We start from the raw sequence: 14,375 nt of genomic DNA, 5'->3' as shown, positions 1-14,375 counted from the left end.
AAAATCCATGTAATGTGAAAGTAGTTTTGAAACTTAGTATTTTAAATTTCAGAAGAACATGAAACAGATGAAAAAAGAGGTAAAATCTATAAGCCATCTTCAAGATTTGCAGATCAAAAAAATCCCCCAAATCAGTCATCCAACGAAAGACCACCATCTCTTCTTGTGATAGAAACCAAAAAACCTGTAAGTCATACTTAAGTAAGTGACCCTTTAGGTTCAGGGATGGCACTGCCAATAATATTTTCTGTACTTCCACTGTAAGCAGGACTTTGGTTTCTTGTTTTTAATTCTTTTGGGAGTAGATACTGAGTTTTGATGCTTAATCTTACTATATGAGATAACAAATTGGGACACACAGATGACACTCTATACATTCATTGAGCAGTTAACCTTCGCTGTTACTCATAGTATGTTGCAAGTTAAAAGTTAACTATATTTTAGGTATAAATGTGAAATAATGGGATTGTCTTTTTAAGCAATCCTGAACTGGGTGTTTAAATACATCAGCATGCGTGATATCAATTATTTGGAAGACTGTGTACTCCAACAATGTGTCTGTTGCTTGGGACATGTTTGGTAATGTTCCAAGTAATCTGATAATTACTATCAGAACTAGTGACATTTTCCTTTATATATTCTTAGGGTTAGAAAATCTTTTATTTTTTGAGTGAAACTTTTCTTGGAGGATGGTAGGTAGATGTGGGTCTTATCATTAGGAGCCAGATTTGATGAGAAAATGTGGTTATACTGAATAGTAAAACTGGTTTTTCCTATCCGACTCTGAAAGCAATTAAAAAACAGTTTTATTTAATTCACATATCATAAAATTGACCCTTTAGAAGTATAAAGTGTTTTTAAAGTATATTGACAGTTGTACAACAATCACTAATCTCTAATTTCAAAACATTTTTATTATCCCTAAAGGAAACTTTATACTTTTAGTCATCCCCAGCCTTTGGCAGCCGCCATTAGTACATTTACTGATTTCAACTCTTTATGGTTGAATCATATTCCATTTTATGGATAATGCTGTGTATTGTTTATCCATCTTGACAGACATTTGGGTTGTTTCCACTTTTTGGCTATTATGAGTATACTTCTGAAAACATTCATGTATAGTCTTCTGTAGACATATATGTTTTTTCTCTTAATATATATTCCTAGTGAAATTGTATCACCACTTGCTAAAATTTATTTTAGTCATTTTAGTCGATGTGAAGTTGTACCTAATTACAGTTTGATTTGCACTTGTCTAGTGATGTTGAGTATCTTTTTATTTCTTATCCATTTGTAGTCTTCTTTAGAGAAATGTCTTTTCAGATCCTTGGCACATTTTTAATTGAGTTGTCTTTTTATTGTTTCCTGGTGGCTCAGACGGTAAGTGTCTGTCTACAATGTGAGAGACCTGGGTTCGATCCCTGGGTTGGGAAGATTCCCCGGAGAAGGAAATGGCAACCCACTCCATTACTTCTTGCCTTGAAAATCCCATGGACGGAGGAGCTTGGTGCAGGCTCCAGTCCATGGGGTCGCAGAGAGTCGGGCACGACTGAGTGACTTCACTTTCACTTTCTTTATTGTTGAGTTCTAAGAGATTTTTACAGCTTTTGGAATCAGGTCTCTTACCAACTATGTTGTTTTCTTCCTTTGGGTTTTTTTTTGTCCTTTTCTGATTGTGTCCTTTGAAGAACAAAATTTTATAATTTTGATGATGTTCAATACATCAATTGTTTTCTTTTGTTTCTCTTGGTGTCATATCTAAGAAACTGTTGCCTAGTTCAGGCTCATGATGATTCACTATGTTTTCCTAAGAGTTTTATAGTTTTGGTTGTTATATTGAGGTCTGTGAACCATTTAATTTTTGTATATGGAATGAGGTAAAGGTCCAATTTCATTCTTTTTTGTGTTTGGATATTCAGTTTACCTACCTCCTTTTGTTAAAAAGACTATTTTTCCTCATTGAATCAAGGATCCCAAAATAAGATAATAAGGATTTTAAATAAGGATCTTTTAAAATAAGGATCCCAAAAGCATTTTTGGAAGCAGTTTTAAGAGAGAAATTCCAGCAGTGTTGCTGTTTGTTTCAGTAGTTAATTTCCTCCAAGGTGATTGTTTTGAGAGTGCATATTTCTGGTAGTTGTTCGTGGCAGTTATTTACATGACATTTCAGTTACTTTATGGTTATTAGTTTTTCCTCCAGTGCTCCTCCGGCAGTATTCTGGCCTAACAATCATAGACTTTATTTAAGGGGAGGATAAAGTTGGTGTCTCCTTTACTTTAAGACTTCTGCTTGTTGTTTTAATAATTTGTTAAATTCTTAGTTTTAGAGAACAGGAAGGACAGACAATTCAGTGGTAACAGAAGCATTCTTTCTTTTTAATTTAAATAATTAGATCATAATTGGCACAAAAATAGAAGTATATTTAAAGTGATCTGATTGTCAAACCATTAGTTTTGTTTAAAGTATAACTTATCATATCCTTCATAGCCACTGAAGAAAGGGGAGAAAGAAAAGAAAAAAAGCAATTTGGAACTCTTCAAAGAAGAATTGAAACAGTAAGTTTTATAGTGTTGAGAATGGCTCTCATAGGTATTTTGAGCTGATTCTTACAGATGCAGGTGCGAAGAATGTAGTCTACCAGTTTGTTTTTACTAACTGGCTTACATAAAGCTGTTTTAGATATTTTGTGGGGTATACTTGACAGTAAATTAGCATTTTGTGCAGCATCTAGATTGCTTGCATTATATGGATTCAATTAAGTTGAATTTAACTAATGTCCGGAGTCCTGTTTGCAGTGGAAACAATATAGTCAGTGAGATAGGGGTGAGGAGTGGTCTATCTTAGCCAAGAAAGAACAAATTTAAGTGTTTTTCATGTTGAATTTCCTTTTCATCTTAAAAGTGGGCTTTGTATTCTTTTGCTTATACGATACATCAGAAATTTGCTCGTGATTTGTAGCTGAGGGACACTTCTAGTCTTGGTTGTCAGTGTGTCACACAAATATTTTGAAGTTATTTGAAGGTGACATCTGGATAAGTTCTGGATTATCAAATGTGAACAACCAAATTTTGGCTCATTATTAGTGATTATATATGTTTTCAACAGAATTCAAGAAGAGCGTGACGAGAGACATAAAACAAAAGGCAGGTTAAGTCGATTTGAACCTCCACAGTCAGATTCTGATGGTCAGCGTCGTTCTAGTAAGTGACATTTATTTTAATGTTTATATTTGTGATGAACTATTCTAAAAACTAAGAATTGTTCTCTTTTTCTTCTTTTAAAGTGGACGCGCCTTCAAGAAGAAATCGATCATCTGGTGGTAATATAGTTTCTTGCTTTTTTAATTCGTAGAAATTGTCCAAACTTTGTATTTTGCAGGTTATAATTTTTTTCCTCTTTGTCATAGTTCTTGATGATTATGCACCTGGCTCACATGATGTAGGCGATCCAAGCACTACTAATTTATACCTTGGAAACATTAATCCACAGGTAATACTAGGAAAGTAAGATGAATATTGGCTCGTATATTGTATGCTTTTGTTGGAAAACTGCTTTGTCAATCAACATTAAAAAAAAAGATGAAGTCAAGAATGTGAAATAAGCAGATTTGGTAGAACTAGGTAGGAACTGAAATTATCTTGTGAAATTGAGCCTTAGTGATGTGGGCCAAATTTTCTTGTTATAATTCTTGAGGACTTGTCTCCTCTTTTTATAGCTGGACTGTACTCTGATTTTGAAATGTTTTCCTAAGTGCTGATTTTATTTATCAAATCAGGATATGACCAGTGGTGGACAGTATTCTTTTTAGACTGTCTCCTTCTGATATATAGCCTGCCTCCTTATGGATTTCCTTTTTTCATTTTTTGTCTCCATAATAGCAAAATAATATTTCTGCCGCCTTTTATATTTTAATTCTTTCCCCTGCTATGTTCTTAACTGAATCTAGTGGTGGTTGTGCATAGTATCTTTAATACATGTTTTGGACCTCATTGCGTATTTACCATTTTCCGTTTTGTCTTTTCTTGATTACACTGGTAGCTGGGTGCTGGAAAAGAAAAAAGTAACCGGCTCTTTTATTACTTTCATTGCCAACAAATATTTCCTCCTTGATTTAAGTATGATTATTATTGCTGCCTGAAAAATGTTGGTAAATGCTGAACAAATCACTGTTGTAAAACAAATCATTGCTGTAGCTTATTTTAGATGCAGACTCTCAAAAGGAGGAAGAGTGAAGGTAAAGGTGTGTTTTTGATTTCTCCAGCCTCTCAGTGTCTTTACCTGGCCACTTACGTAAAACAATGTTTCTGGTATGAAAAAATTTGTGAATGCCAATGAAGGCAGAATTTTTCCCTTGCAGAGGTCCTAGTACTTGGATGGAAAATTGTAGCATTGATAGTTTTCTTCTTATCTTGCAAAATTACTTTGCTTTCCATTGTATAGAATTATTTTCTCTTTGCATACAAAAAATATCTTACGCCTTTTAATAGATGAATGAAGAAATGTTGTGCCAAGAATTTGGAAGATTTGGTCCATTAGCCAGTGTGAAAATTATGTGGCCTAGAACTGATGAAGAAAGGGCAAGAGAGAGAAATTGTGGCTTTGTGGCCTTTATGAACAGAAGAGATGCTGAAAGAGCTTTAAAAAATTTAAATGGTAAGGAAGTCCATCATAGAATTTAGACATTGTTTTGGATTTGAAAAGTATCAAAACTCTAGGGGGAAAATGAACCAGAAGTGTGAAGGTTAAATGTGGAAATTAATTCATATCACTAGAGATTTTTTGAGAGTTACCAATGTGACTTTTCTTTTCTTTCTTTTAGGAAAGATGATTATGTCTTTTGAAATGAAGTTAGGTTGGGGTAAAGCTGTGCCTATTCCTCCACATCCAATATACATTCCGCCTTCCATGATGGAACATACGCTTCCCCCACCTCCATCAGGACTGCCTTTTAATGCGCAGCCTAGAGAGCGGTTAAAAAACCCCAATGCTCCCATGTTACCACCACCTAAAAACAAGGAGGATTTTGAGAAGGTAATTTTAAAAATGTACATAGGGCCGCATCTAATTTGTAAATACTAAATCTGTGGTAGTATTTCTTTTCAACAATTTTATAGAAAATGTGTGTGTAATTCTGTTTGGCAACTGTTAAAGAAAAAGAAATAACTTAGATGTGTTCCCTGCCTTAGCCCATGGAAACCCTGTACTGGGATAATAGATCATATTTTTATTTGTGGCCACCATTCCTTTTTTGACCTCTTATTAAGTTTTTTTTGTTGTTGTTTTGTTTTCTTTGTCCTCTGTTGTATCCAGGTTTGCTTAAGTGTAGTATCTAAATTTATTTTGAGAAAGTGATACTTTGTATTGGTTAAGTGCCTTTTCAATTAGAAGGACTCTAGGAGTTAAATAGTTAAATTGTTTGGATGGCAACTAGCTAATAACTTCTCAAGATCTGAGGTATTAGAATATTTGAGAGCATATGTGATTTTTAAAAAGTTTACTCTATTAAAAGCAAAGGGTGAGTATTTTCTTTTTATTAATCATAAAACCAACTTAATTTCAAATTATAAGAATTTGTTGGTTCTGTTATGAATTAATTACACTTAAAAATGACAGGGCTGGTTTTAAAGGCTTGGGAACAAAGTAGCAAACTGTATGGCTAGAGGCAAACAGTTAATTATTTCACAAATTAAAATCTTTATCTGATAATTCGCAGTGTAGTACCTATTTCAGTGCATTGATGTGCATTCTGGCAGGAATGTTCTGATTCTTTGCATTTGGTGAACGTTTATTGTTCACTGAAAACATCCATCTGCATTTATGTAATTGCTTAGTGTATAATTACTTCAGATGCAGTGATTGCCTGCAAAACTTGTGATTAGTTGTGTAGTATTTTCAATGCATATGTATATTTTTGCTTGTTACTTGTTAACAATACTCACATATTCTATGTTTATTATCTGATGTGACTTCATATACAGACTCTGTCGCAAGCCATAGTCAAAGTGGTTATCCCAACAGAAAGGTACATGTTTTTCTTTATTATTACTGATCTAAATATAGACAATATCCCCTTCTGAATTTAAAAAAAAAATAGTGTTGAGGAAAAGGTAGTATCTTGACTGAGCAATGGTTCCTTCCCAGTACTTTTTGGGGGGATATGTGAAGCTTAATCAACTTTAGTACACTTTGCAATTTTATGTCATTATCTTTTTTTGTTTTTATTGTTACCAATGTAGGAAATTTTATAGCTTTAGCAGATAGAATGTGTTTAATAGATTTAATCTGGAGTTGCTGGTCTAATAACACTAGACTACTGTGATGGGAAAATAGGTGTTTTAAATATATCTTAAATTTTAGGTAATGTTACATTTTGACCCGATCTGTTATTTTTTCTTGGTTCTGAATTGTCTGTGTTTAATGTACAACCTTAGTTTGAGTTTTCTTTACTGAAAGCGTAGCTGTATTTTTTTCCTAAATGATTTTAAGAAGGAATTTCTTTTGTTTTTATGAACACTGGACATAACTAGAATTTTTTTTTAATAACAAAAGTTTTTGGAATTCTTTTATTTTCCTTTCTTCCTTTTTTTCTTTTTCAACATAATGTTAAAGCAGAAGAATTCATGCTCTAGGTATGCTCTTGCTCAGTCAAGCTAAGCCTTTTCCCAAACACAGGAACACAACACTGGTTGAATAATAAATGAACACAAAAGAATACCAAATTCTCTTTGACATTGGCCTTGGTGAGCAACACCAGCTGAACTGTCTGCGGCAGCGGGGGACCAGGAAAACATCATGGGATGGATTGGGAAAGTATACAGTTTTTGACCAGACATTGGTACGATCGACTCCAGTAAATGTGGTTTTATTATAACTGAGAGACAATTTTTGTTTTTTTGTTGTTGTTGCCCAGAATAAGATAATTACCATTTTAAAATAAAATAATGCACTTATATCATCTTTTTGTACTACACTGTTTCATTCTGATAGAAAAGTCACCCTTTTAAAAATAAGCACATAATCCTTAAGGATAAGTGATTACAATTCTTTAAGAATCTTGAATTTAAGTTAGCAACAACTAATTGTCAGATTTTGATTTTAAATAATCATGAAGCACTTTAGAACTTCTTTTAAACTTTATACTTTCTAAGAATAGATTTATCAGTTACAAGCCTGTTTAAAACTATAGTGGGTTTTTTCCCCCACTGGTAAAGAACTCACAGAGAAGTGTATTTGCAGCACTCAGAAAGTATATATCCAGTATTAGTTTTACATGTGGCTCAGCTTATTTCTAAATAAGATTTTGAGTATACCTTTTCCTGTAAAGTCTTGACTCACCATTACAATGAATCCTTTGTTTTAAACTTGCTAAACCATTTTTCATCTATCTTTAATATGCAAGTTGCTTTTGACAATTCATAGAAGTTTCCGGATGTGTAGTATTTGCCCACCTAGTCATATGATACACAAAATTCAGTTTAATTTGATGCATACCAGTGGGAGCTTTGGGACTGAATCAGTACTTTACATTGCATTACCTCCATTCCTTTAAAACACTCATTAGCTGTATGGATGCTGAGAATACATTCTCATTTGGATGTCAAGAAATGCATATTTGCAGAGCAGGTAGTAGCATTTGTGAAAGAAATAAATTTTAGATTTAAAATTAAGTGATGCTTGTGGGGTTTTAACAATATGAGGTTGAATTAATAGTTTTAATATATAGTTCCCCCTGTGTTAAACACTTATTAAGCCTCCATGTGATTTTTTTGACCTTTTTTAAGAGGTCAAAAAAATTCATTTTTTTCATTACATAGAGATTTTAATGTCCACTTAAGTAGGTTTGCCTGAGAAAATAAGTATAATTACTATGAGATAAATTATTTTATTGTTCATGTACTTTGAAGCAGGGCTTTACAGAGCAAAAAATGCCTTATTCTATAACTATATATTTAATTTATATTCTGGCAGTTATATGAACTTTTAATTTGAGCTGAGAATGCTAAAGGTGTAATTTAGTGTGTGCCTTGTACCAAGAGCCAATATCCTTTTGCTTTTCCCAATTGCTATTTGCCGACTTTATATGGTGGCAACTAATAAAATGAGAAATCAGAAGTAGCTGTAATAAACTGAATTATTTTTGCCTGGAATTGTAATCAATGTCTGAAATTGTGTTTGGAGTCTCATAAAGTATCAGATTCTTAAAATAAAGACTTTCTATAAACCCAGTCAACAAAACGACAACTAAAAAGTTACATATATTTATTTTTGGCTTAAATATTGGGAAGTAATTGTTATGAAAAATGGGAAGGGAATATCATCATGTCCCGTATTTTGAAATATTTTGGAAAGAGGACTCCATTTGTTTAAGGCTTTGGCAATATAATTGCTTTATTGATTCATAACACACAGACAGAATTATACATGTCATAAACTGTGAACTAGTTTGAAGTGTGATACAAAGGGATGTTGCCTCATTAAAGGTCAGATTCAATAAAAACTCCATCTGCTATATGTGTACCAGAAAAACACAGGATTTGGATGGATTTTTTTTCTTTAAATCAGGCCTTAAACTTGTTAGTTTTGCATTTTTACAAACTGTAGTCATGTCTATAACATTTCAATATCACCAGAAAAGTGCTTGGCTTAGGAATGTTTTCTTTTAAAACTGAGATAGTGTGTAAGTTTTTAGATGGTTATGATAACATATAAGCTCTGAGTTACTGATTTTATATATTTGCAGCTTTCCAGTTAGTTGTGGTTCATAATTTAATGTTTTGCATTTGAAAAATAAAGTTGAGTGGCATTTAGAAATTGAAATCTTTATTGCTTTGAAGCTGTGTTGTGGTCTCCCACCCCCCCCCTCCCCTTATCTCCCACTCCCTTATCCCCATTACCCTGCTCCCTCTTAATGCACAAGGTATATTAACATATGCTCCAGGTTACTTTCTTGGTATAAATTCTGTACTAGTCAGCAGGACAATCTTTTTCTGCACAATTATAGTAACTTAGGTCAAGTGTAGTTTTATATAGTGGTAGGTCTGAATCCATTTTCTTTAACTGTGTTGTTGTTGTAGGAATTTGCTCGCCCTGATACATCGAATGATAGAGTTTGTTGTACGTGAAGGGCCAATGTTTGAAGCTATGATTATGAACAGAGAGATCAACAATCCTATGTTCAGGTGTGCATTTTTTTTTAATTGTGGTAAAATTTGCATGTAGTATACCCATGTAATTTACTGTTTCTACGTGTACAGTTCAGTGGCAGTCTTTCATACCTGAAACTCTGTACCCCTTAAACAGTAACTCCATTCCTTTGGTCCCTCAGCCTCTGGCAACCATGTTTCTACTTTCTATCTCTTTGAATACTCTAGGTACTTCTTCTGAGTGGGATCATACCTTGTTTGTACTTTTGAAACTGACTTAATTTCACTTAGCATATGTCTTCAGGGTTCATCTTTGGATGAACATACACACACACACACCACATTCTGTTTATCCTCAGATGTACTTTTTTAAAATACTTCAAAAATATTCCAAGAATAAAGTTCTGAAAGTATGAGGTTATTTTTGTAATGGGGTGAGAGGGTAGTTTTAACACATTATTGACCAGAGTTGTATTATGGCCACAGGTGTTAGTTAGCATTGTTTTTAGCATTTTCTTGGAGGAAAATACTTTTCATTTTGTTTTTCACTGGAAGAGTCATAAGCAAGATATGGTAGAATAAATGAGGTTTATAGAAAACTACTTACCTTCTGGATAGTTATGATATCTAACACATTCATTCACAGTTAAGTAATTTAAAAACTGCTGCTTTTGAAATTACATCTTGGGAAGACTTCTCCATTGCCAGACACAGTCCCTGACTTAGGGGTGTTCAATAAAACTAATCGTAAGACTCAGCATGATGCGTATATACCTTCTGAGTGTTAATGTCAGTCAAAAGACAGTTTGGAGTGAGGGTGAGGATTTCTTTTCAGGGATCTTTGCTTTTGATTTTATTTAGAACTAAATAGGCAAATAAAATTTCTCATTTGTTTTTATTTACTTGAAGGCACTTCTGCATTAAAAAAAAGTGATGTTTAATTTTTTTGTTTGTTTTTGTTTTAGATTCTTATTTGAAAACCAGACACCAGCCCATGTTTACTATAGGTGGAAGCTTTATTCTATTCTCCAGGCATGTATATAATCAGTTACCTTGTTAATTTTGAATCTGAGGTATTGGACCTCTCTAATAGCATTCTTGGCACTTATTAGGGAGATTCACCAACTAAGTGGCGGACAGAAGATTTTCGTATGTTCAAAAATGGATCTTTTTGGAGGCCACCACCATTAAATCCATATCTGCATGGGATGTCAGAAGAGCAGGAAACAGAAGCTTTTGTAGAGGAGCCAAGTAAAAAGGGAGCACTTAAGGAAGAGTAAGATTTTTTTTTCCTTGTTTTATTTTCAGAAAAGATGATTTAATGGTCACTTTAATTAATGGAGTAGGATGTGTTAACCTTAAAATGGTCTTTAAAATTTTGTGACTGTTTTAAATAGTGCATGTCTTAACATATGCATTTTCTTTTTAAACATCTTGAAGTGAAGTCGCTCAGTTGTATCCAACTCTTTGTGACCCTATGGACTGTAGCCTACCAGGTTCCTCCCTTCATGGGATTCTCCAGCCAAGAGCACTGGAGTGGGTTGCCGTTTCCTTCTCCAGGGGATCTTCCCTACCCAGAGATCGAACCTGGGTCTCCCGCATTCCAGGCAGACGCTTTAACCTCTGAGCCACCAGGGAAGCCCTTTAAACATCTTGGCAAGTGTAAATGTGTGTCTTGCTGAACTTGACCTCTTCTTACTGATAAAAATTGATGATGATCTCTTAAGTGATGGCACTTTAGCAGTGGAATACTTTATATTCATACAGAAGTTATCTCAGGGCCCTTAGAATTGTTGCTTCTCTTGAGTGCAGCATAAAGAGGGAAAATTATTGTATGACTTAGTGAAGTGAGATGGATGACTATGCAAAAAGCTGCTCTAAGAAGTGCAGTGTGCGGCCACCATGGAAACATGTTATTGTTAGTTTTCAGCACTGCTACAGTGCAGTTACCTTGGTTTAAGAAGCAGAAACAAATTTAACTATTGAAATGTTCAAAGGAAATTCTGTATCCCTGATTTGGGGGGAAAAAAAGGCTAAAATGATACTTAGCTTGTATAACTATATGCTTCATTGTGTTAGCCTATAAGTCTTAAAGCTATTAATAGTTGCATTGGTGCATTGTTCATAAGAGCATTGATAATAGAGAACTGTAGTATTTGAGAGTATATTTGGTTCTAAAGATGTATGTTCACCATCACTTTTGCCCAGGGATCTGCATATACTTAAGCCCATAGATAGGCTAAATCTGGATGCCTCCTGTTTTATTTAAACACAGCCATATCCGTTCTTTTACTTGTAGTCTGTGGTTCCTCTGGTGTTAGAGCAGCAGAGTTGAGTGACTGTATGGCCTTCAAAGCCTCAATATTTACTGTCTGATCCTGTACAGGAAAAGTTTGTTAACCCTCGCTTTAGCCTGTCCTAATCCTATGCAGACATGCTAAAGTAACAGACTTCAAAGGAAAGTGAAGAGCATGAAGGTTCTTTTTCAGTGTAATAGGGTAATAGAACTGTGATGTTCTCAAGAACTTTTGAAAAAAAATGACTGTAATTTTAATTTACTTAATTTGTAAACTGAAAGTCACTGAAGTAAGTAATTTATTTGTTCCTGGAAAAGTGTTCTTCCCCATATAAGTTCTTAAAAAAATGTAACACATTTGGAGTATGTAACGCAAATCAGACTTAACACAGTTTAGCCTTCAGAATTTTACCTGAGTGGGTTTTAAAGAAATTAGTTTGTGAGCAGAAATGGTAATGGTATTTAAAATTTGTCTATAAATACTTACAAGCTAAAAAAAATTTGTATTCAGACAGAGAGACAAATTAGAAGAAATTCTGCGGGGGTTAACTCCAAGGAAAAATGATATTGGAGATGCAATGGTTTTCTGTCTTAATAATGCTGAAGCTGCTGAAGAAATTGTGGATTGCATTACTGAGTCCTTGTCCATCTTAAAGACACCCCTTCCCAAAAAGGTACAGGAATGATTTTTCTTTATGGAACATTTAATTAAGAAAAAGAGGTAATAACTGACTTCTGCTTTGATTGAAATTGGTTTCATTTTTGAATCAAGAACTTAACTGAAGAAATCTTTCCCATGTAGTTTTGTTTTCCTTCTGCCTGGGAAATGTAGGTTAATTGACACAAATTATCAACAGGTTGAAATGTAAATGAATTACAACTTTTATTCCTGCTAAAGTCATGGTTGTGGTGATACAGAATTTCTTAAAATTCTTCTTTTGGTATTCTAGATTGCCAGATTATATTTGGTTTCTGATGTTTTATACAACTCTTCAGCCAAAGTTGCCAATGCTTCCTATTATAGAAAATTGTAAGTATAGTGATGTAAGGTGATATGCCTAAAATAAAATATTTAAGGGTAAGATGCTCAGAAAAGAGTATAGTAAAACTCTTGCTCAGTTCCCAACATTTCCTTTTTGGTGTTTATTTTATGAATCAGGGAAGCTTTGAAGAACTGGCTCTGAAGGGAAATTTGGAGATATCAGCCCTAATCTTGGCTCTGCTATTCCTTTTTCTGCCTTGAACAAGTTGCTTAACTTTTCTGTTCCCTATTTTATGGAACAAAGAGGTTGGACTAGATGGCCCAAAGTAACCGAGATGTAAAATTCCTTGTTAATCAAGGGAACTAGTTCTTAAGACTCTTTGGGGGCTTTTGCAGAAGAAAAATTCAGAATAATAGTTAAAGTAATGTATTATTTGAATTTCAGTTTTGAAACAAAGTTGTGTCAGATATTTTCAGACCTCAATGCTACCTATCGTACAATTCAAGGCCATTTACAGTCTGAAAACTTTAAGGTACGTTTATTGTTTGGTTAATTTTGCCCTAGTGTTTTAAATGGGACATGGGGGCTGGGAACCACATTGGAGAGCTAAGAGTATGTACTGTAAGACGTAACTTAGGTGTTTCAGAAATTATTGGTTTAAAATTTACCACCATTTTACCTTCAGTATCGGAAAAAGTCTGAAATTTTAAAATATGTGTAGTGTTTTGGGTATCTGGTTTATTTTTAAACATTTTAATAAAATATTAGTCTTTTCACAAAAAACACTCAGAAGATCACTTGTTTTGTAGTAGTATATATAATTTGGCTGGATTAGAAATATACATTTTAGTTATGTTTAGAAAGTATATTCAGCAATTAATTTTTTTTTATAAGCTCTGAAGTTATAGACCAACGTTAAGAAAAGCCAAACAAAATACCTTACTTATAGTTAAAAAAATAGATATACTTCCATGGGCAGAACACTCATTAAGGAAATTTTTAGCTTGGGAAGATTCCCAATGACTCCACCATTTAGGGGATTCAAACAAACAACTCCATTAAAATTTTTTTATCTTAAATTTTGACCATAAGACAGAGATTATAGAAAAGTTTGAGGATGGGCCAGAGAGAGGTATTAATCGGACTCAGGAAGTATTTCATCAGACCATAAAGGAATTCAGATCAGAACTTGGCTACACTTGTATCCAGCTTTCATTAGTTTCTAGGCTAGTGTTTCCCAGAATGTGTACCATTCTGGGAGGGAACTTGAGCTTAGGTGACCAAGAGCAAGCAGTTATGATTTTTTTTATTATATTTATTCTTAGTATCTTTCCTCTTTTAATTGAGAGGTAACTGATTAAAAAAAATAATTGTAATGATAAAAAAATATTGTAATGATAGTTATTTTCCTTAAGTTTTAAAAAGAATTTTTGCTTTAAAGGAAAATTGTGATGGAAATTCAGCAAATTGTGATGGTCATTATCATGAGATGATGTTTGATACATATTGTCCTGAATAATAATTCATTGTCTTTTTCCTGTTAGCAACGGGTAATGACCTGCTTTAGAGCATGGGAAGATTGGGCAATTTATCCAGAACCATTTTTGATCAAACTACAAAATATTTTCTTAGGACTTGTAAATATTATTGAAGAAAAGGAAGCAGAGGTAGGTATTCACTGTATTTGTCTGATTATCTTAAAATTTATTTCTGGGGATGCTTTGGAGGTACAGATATGATTAACATTTCTTTGTGGAAAATATGTACTGTTTACCACAAAATAGTGGATATTTGTTGCTGGAATTGTTGGAGCCCAGGAGTTGAAATTATATATAACAGGAATTCTCTGTTTTGTATCCTTATGTAAAAATTGATGACTGGTGTTTTATTTGATGACATGGAAACATTTATTGTATATTAGTAGAAGAAAGAAAAAAAAAGCAAGTAATAGA

At 33.5% G+C, this 14,375-nt stretch overlaps 1 protein-coding gene and 1 non-coding gene across 6 annotated transcripts in view; one reads left to right on the top strand and one right to left on the bottom strand.

Moving 5' to 3' along the window:
• U2SURP (U2 snRNP associated SURP domain containing) overlaps window positions 1-14,375 on the top strand; it is a 53,422-nt gene that overhangs the window by 16,174 nt on the left and 22,873 nt on the right. For 2 of the 5 annotated variants that reach the window (XM_005888756.3, XM_070374914.1), the window contains exons 6-20: window positions 53-186; window positions 2,489-2,556; window positions 3,107-3,201; window positions 3,285-3,320; window positions 3,408-3,490; window positions 4,489-4,654; window positions 4,821-5,032; window positions 5,980-6,023; window positions 9,076-9,180; window positions 10,110-10,176; window positions 10,257-10,420; window positions 11,952-12,114; window positions 12,391-12,470; window positions 12,868-12,955; window positions 13,968-14,090. In XM_005888756.3, the coding sequence (XP_005888818.1) occupies window positions 53-186; window positions 2,489-2,556; window positions 3,107-3,201; window positions 3,285-3,320; window positions 3,408-3,490; window positions 4,489-4,654; window positions 4,821-5,032; window positions 5,980-6,023; window positions 9,076-9,180; window positions 10,110-10,176; window positions 10,257-10,420; window positions 11,952-12,114; window positions 12,391-12,470; window positions 12,868-12,955; window positions 13,968-14,090 (1,628 nt within the window). Of the gene's footprint in view, window positions 1-52; window positions 187-2,488; window positions 2,557-3,106; window positions 3,202-3,284; window positions 3,321-3,407; window positions 3,491-4,488; window positions 4,655-4,820; window positions 5,033-5,979; window positions 6,024-9,075; window positions 9,181-10,109; window positions 10,181-10,256; window positions 10,421-11,951; window positions 12,115-12,390; window positions 12,471-12,867; window positions 12,956-13,967; window positions 14,091-14,375 lie in introns of those variants that run through there. The other 3 variants (XM_070374913.1, XM_070374912.1, XM_070374920.1) reach the window with 3 other exon arrangements.
• On the bottom strand, window positions 10,711-10,782 carry TRNAS-GGA (transfer RNA serine (anticodon GGA)). Its single transcript has one exon. It is a non-coding gene; the product is annotated as a tRNA-Ser (tRNA).

Source organism: Bos mutus, chromosome 1, assembly GCF_027580195.1.
Source record: "Bos mutus isolate GX-2022 chromosome 1, NWIPB_WYAK_1.1, whole genome shotgun sequence".
NCBI classification, from domain to species: Eukaryota; Metazoa; Chordata; class Mammalia; order Artiodactyla; family Bovidae; genus Bos; species Bos mutus.
The sequence above is the reverse complement of the archived record's forward strand: the minus strand, read 5'-3'. Positions and strand labels throughout refer to the sequence as shown.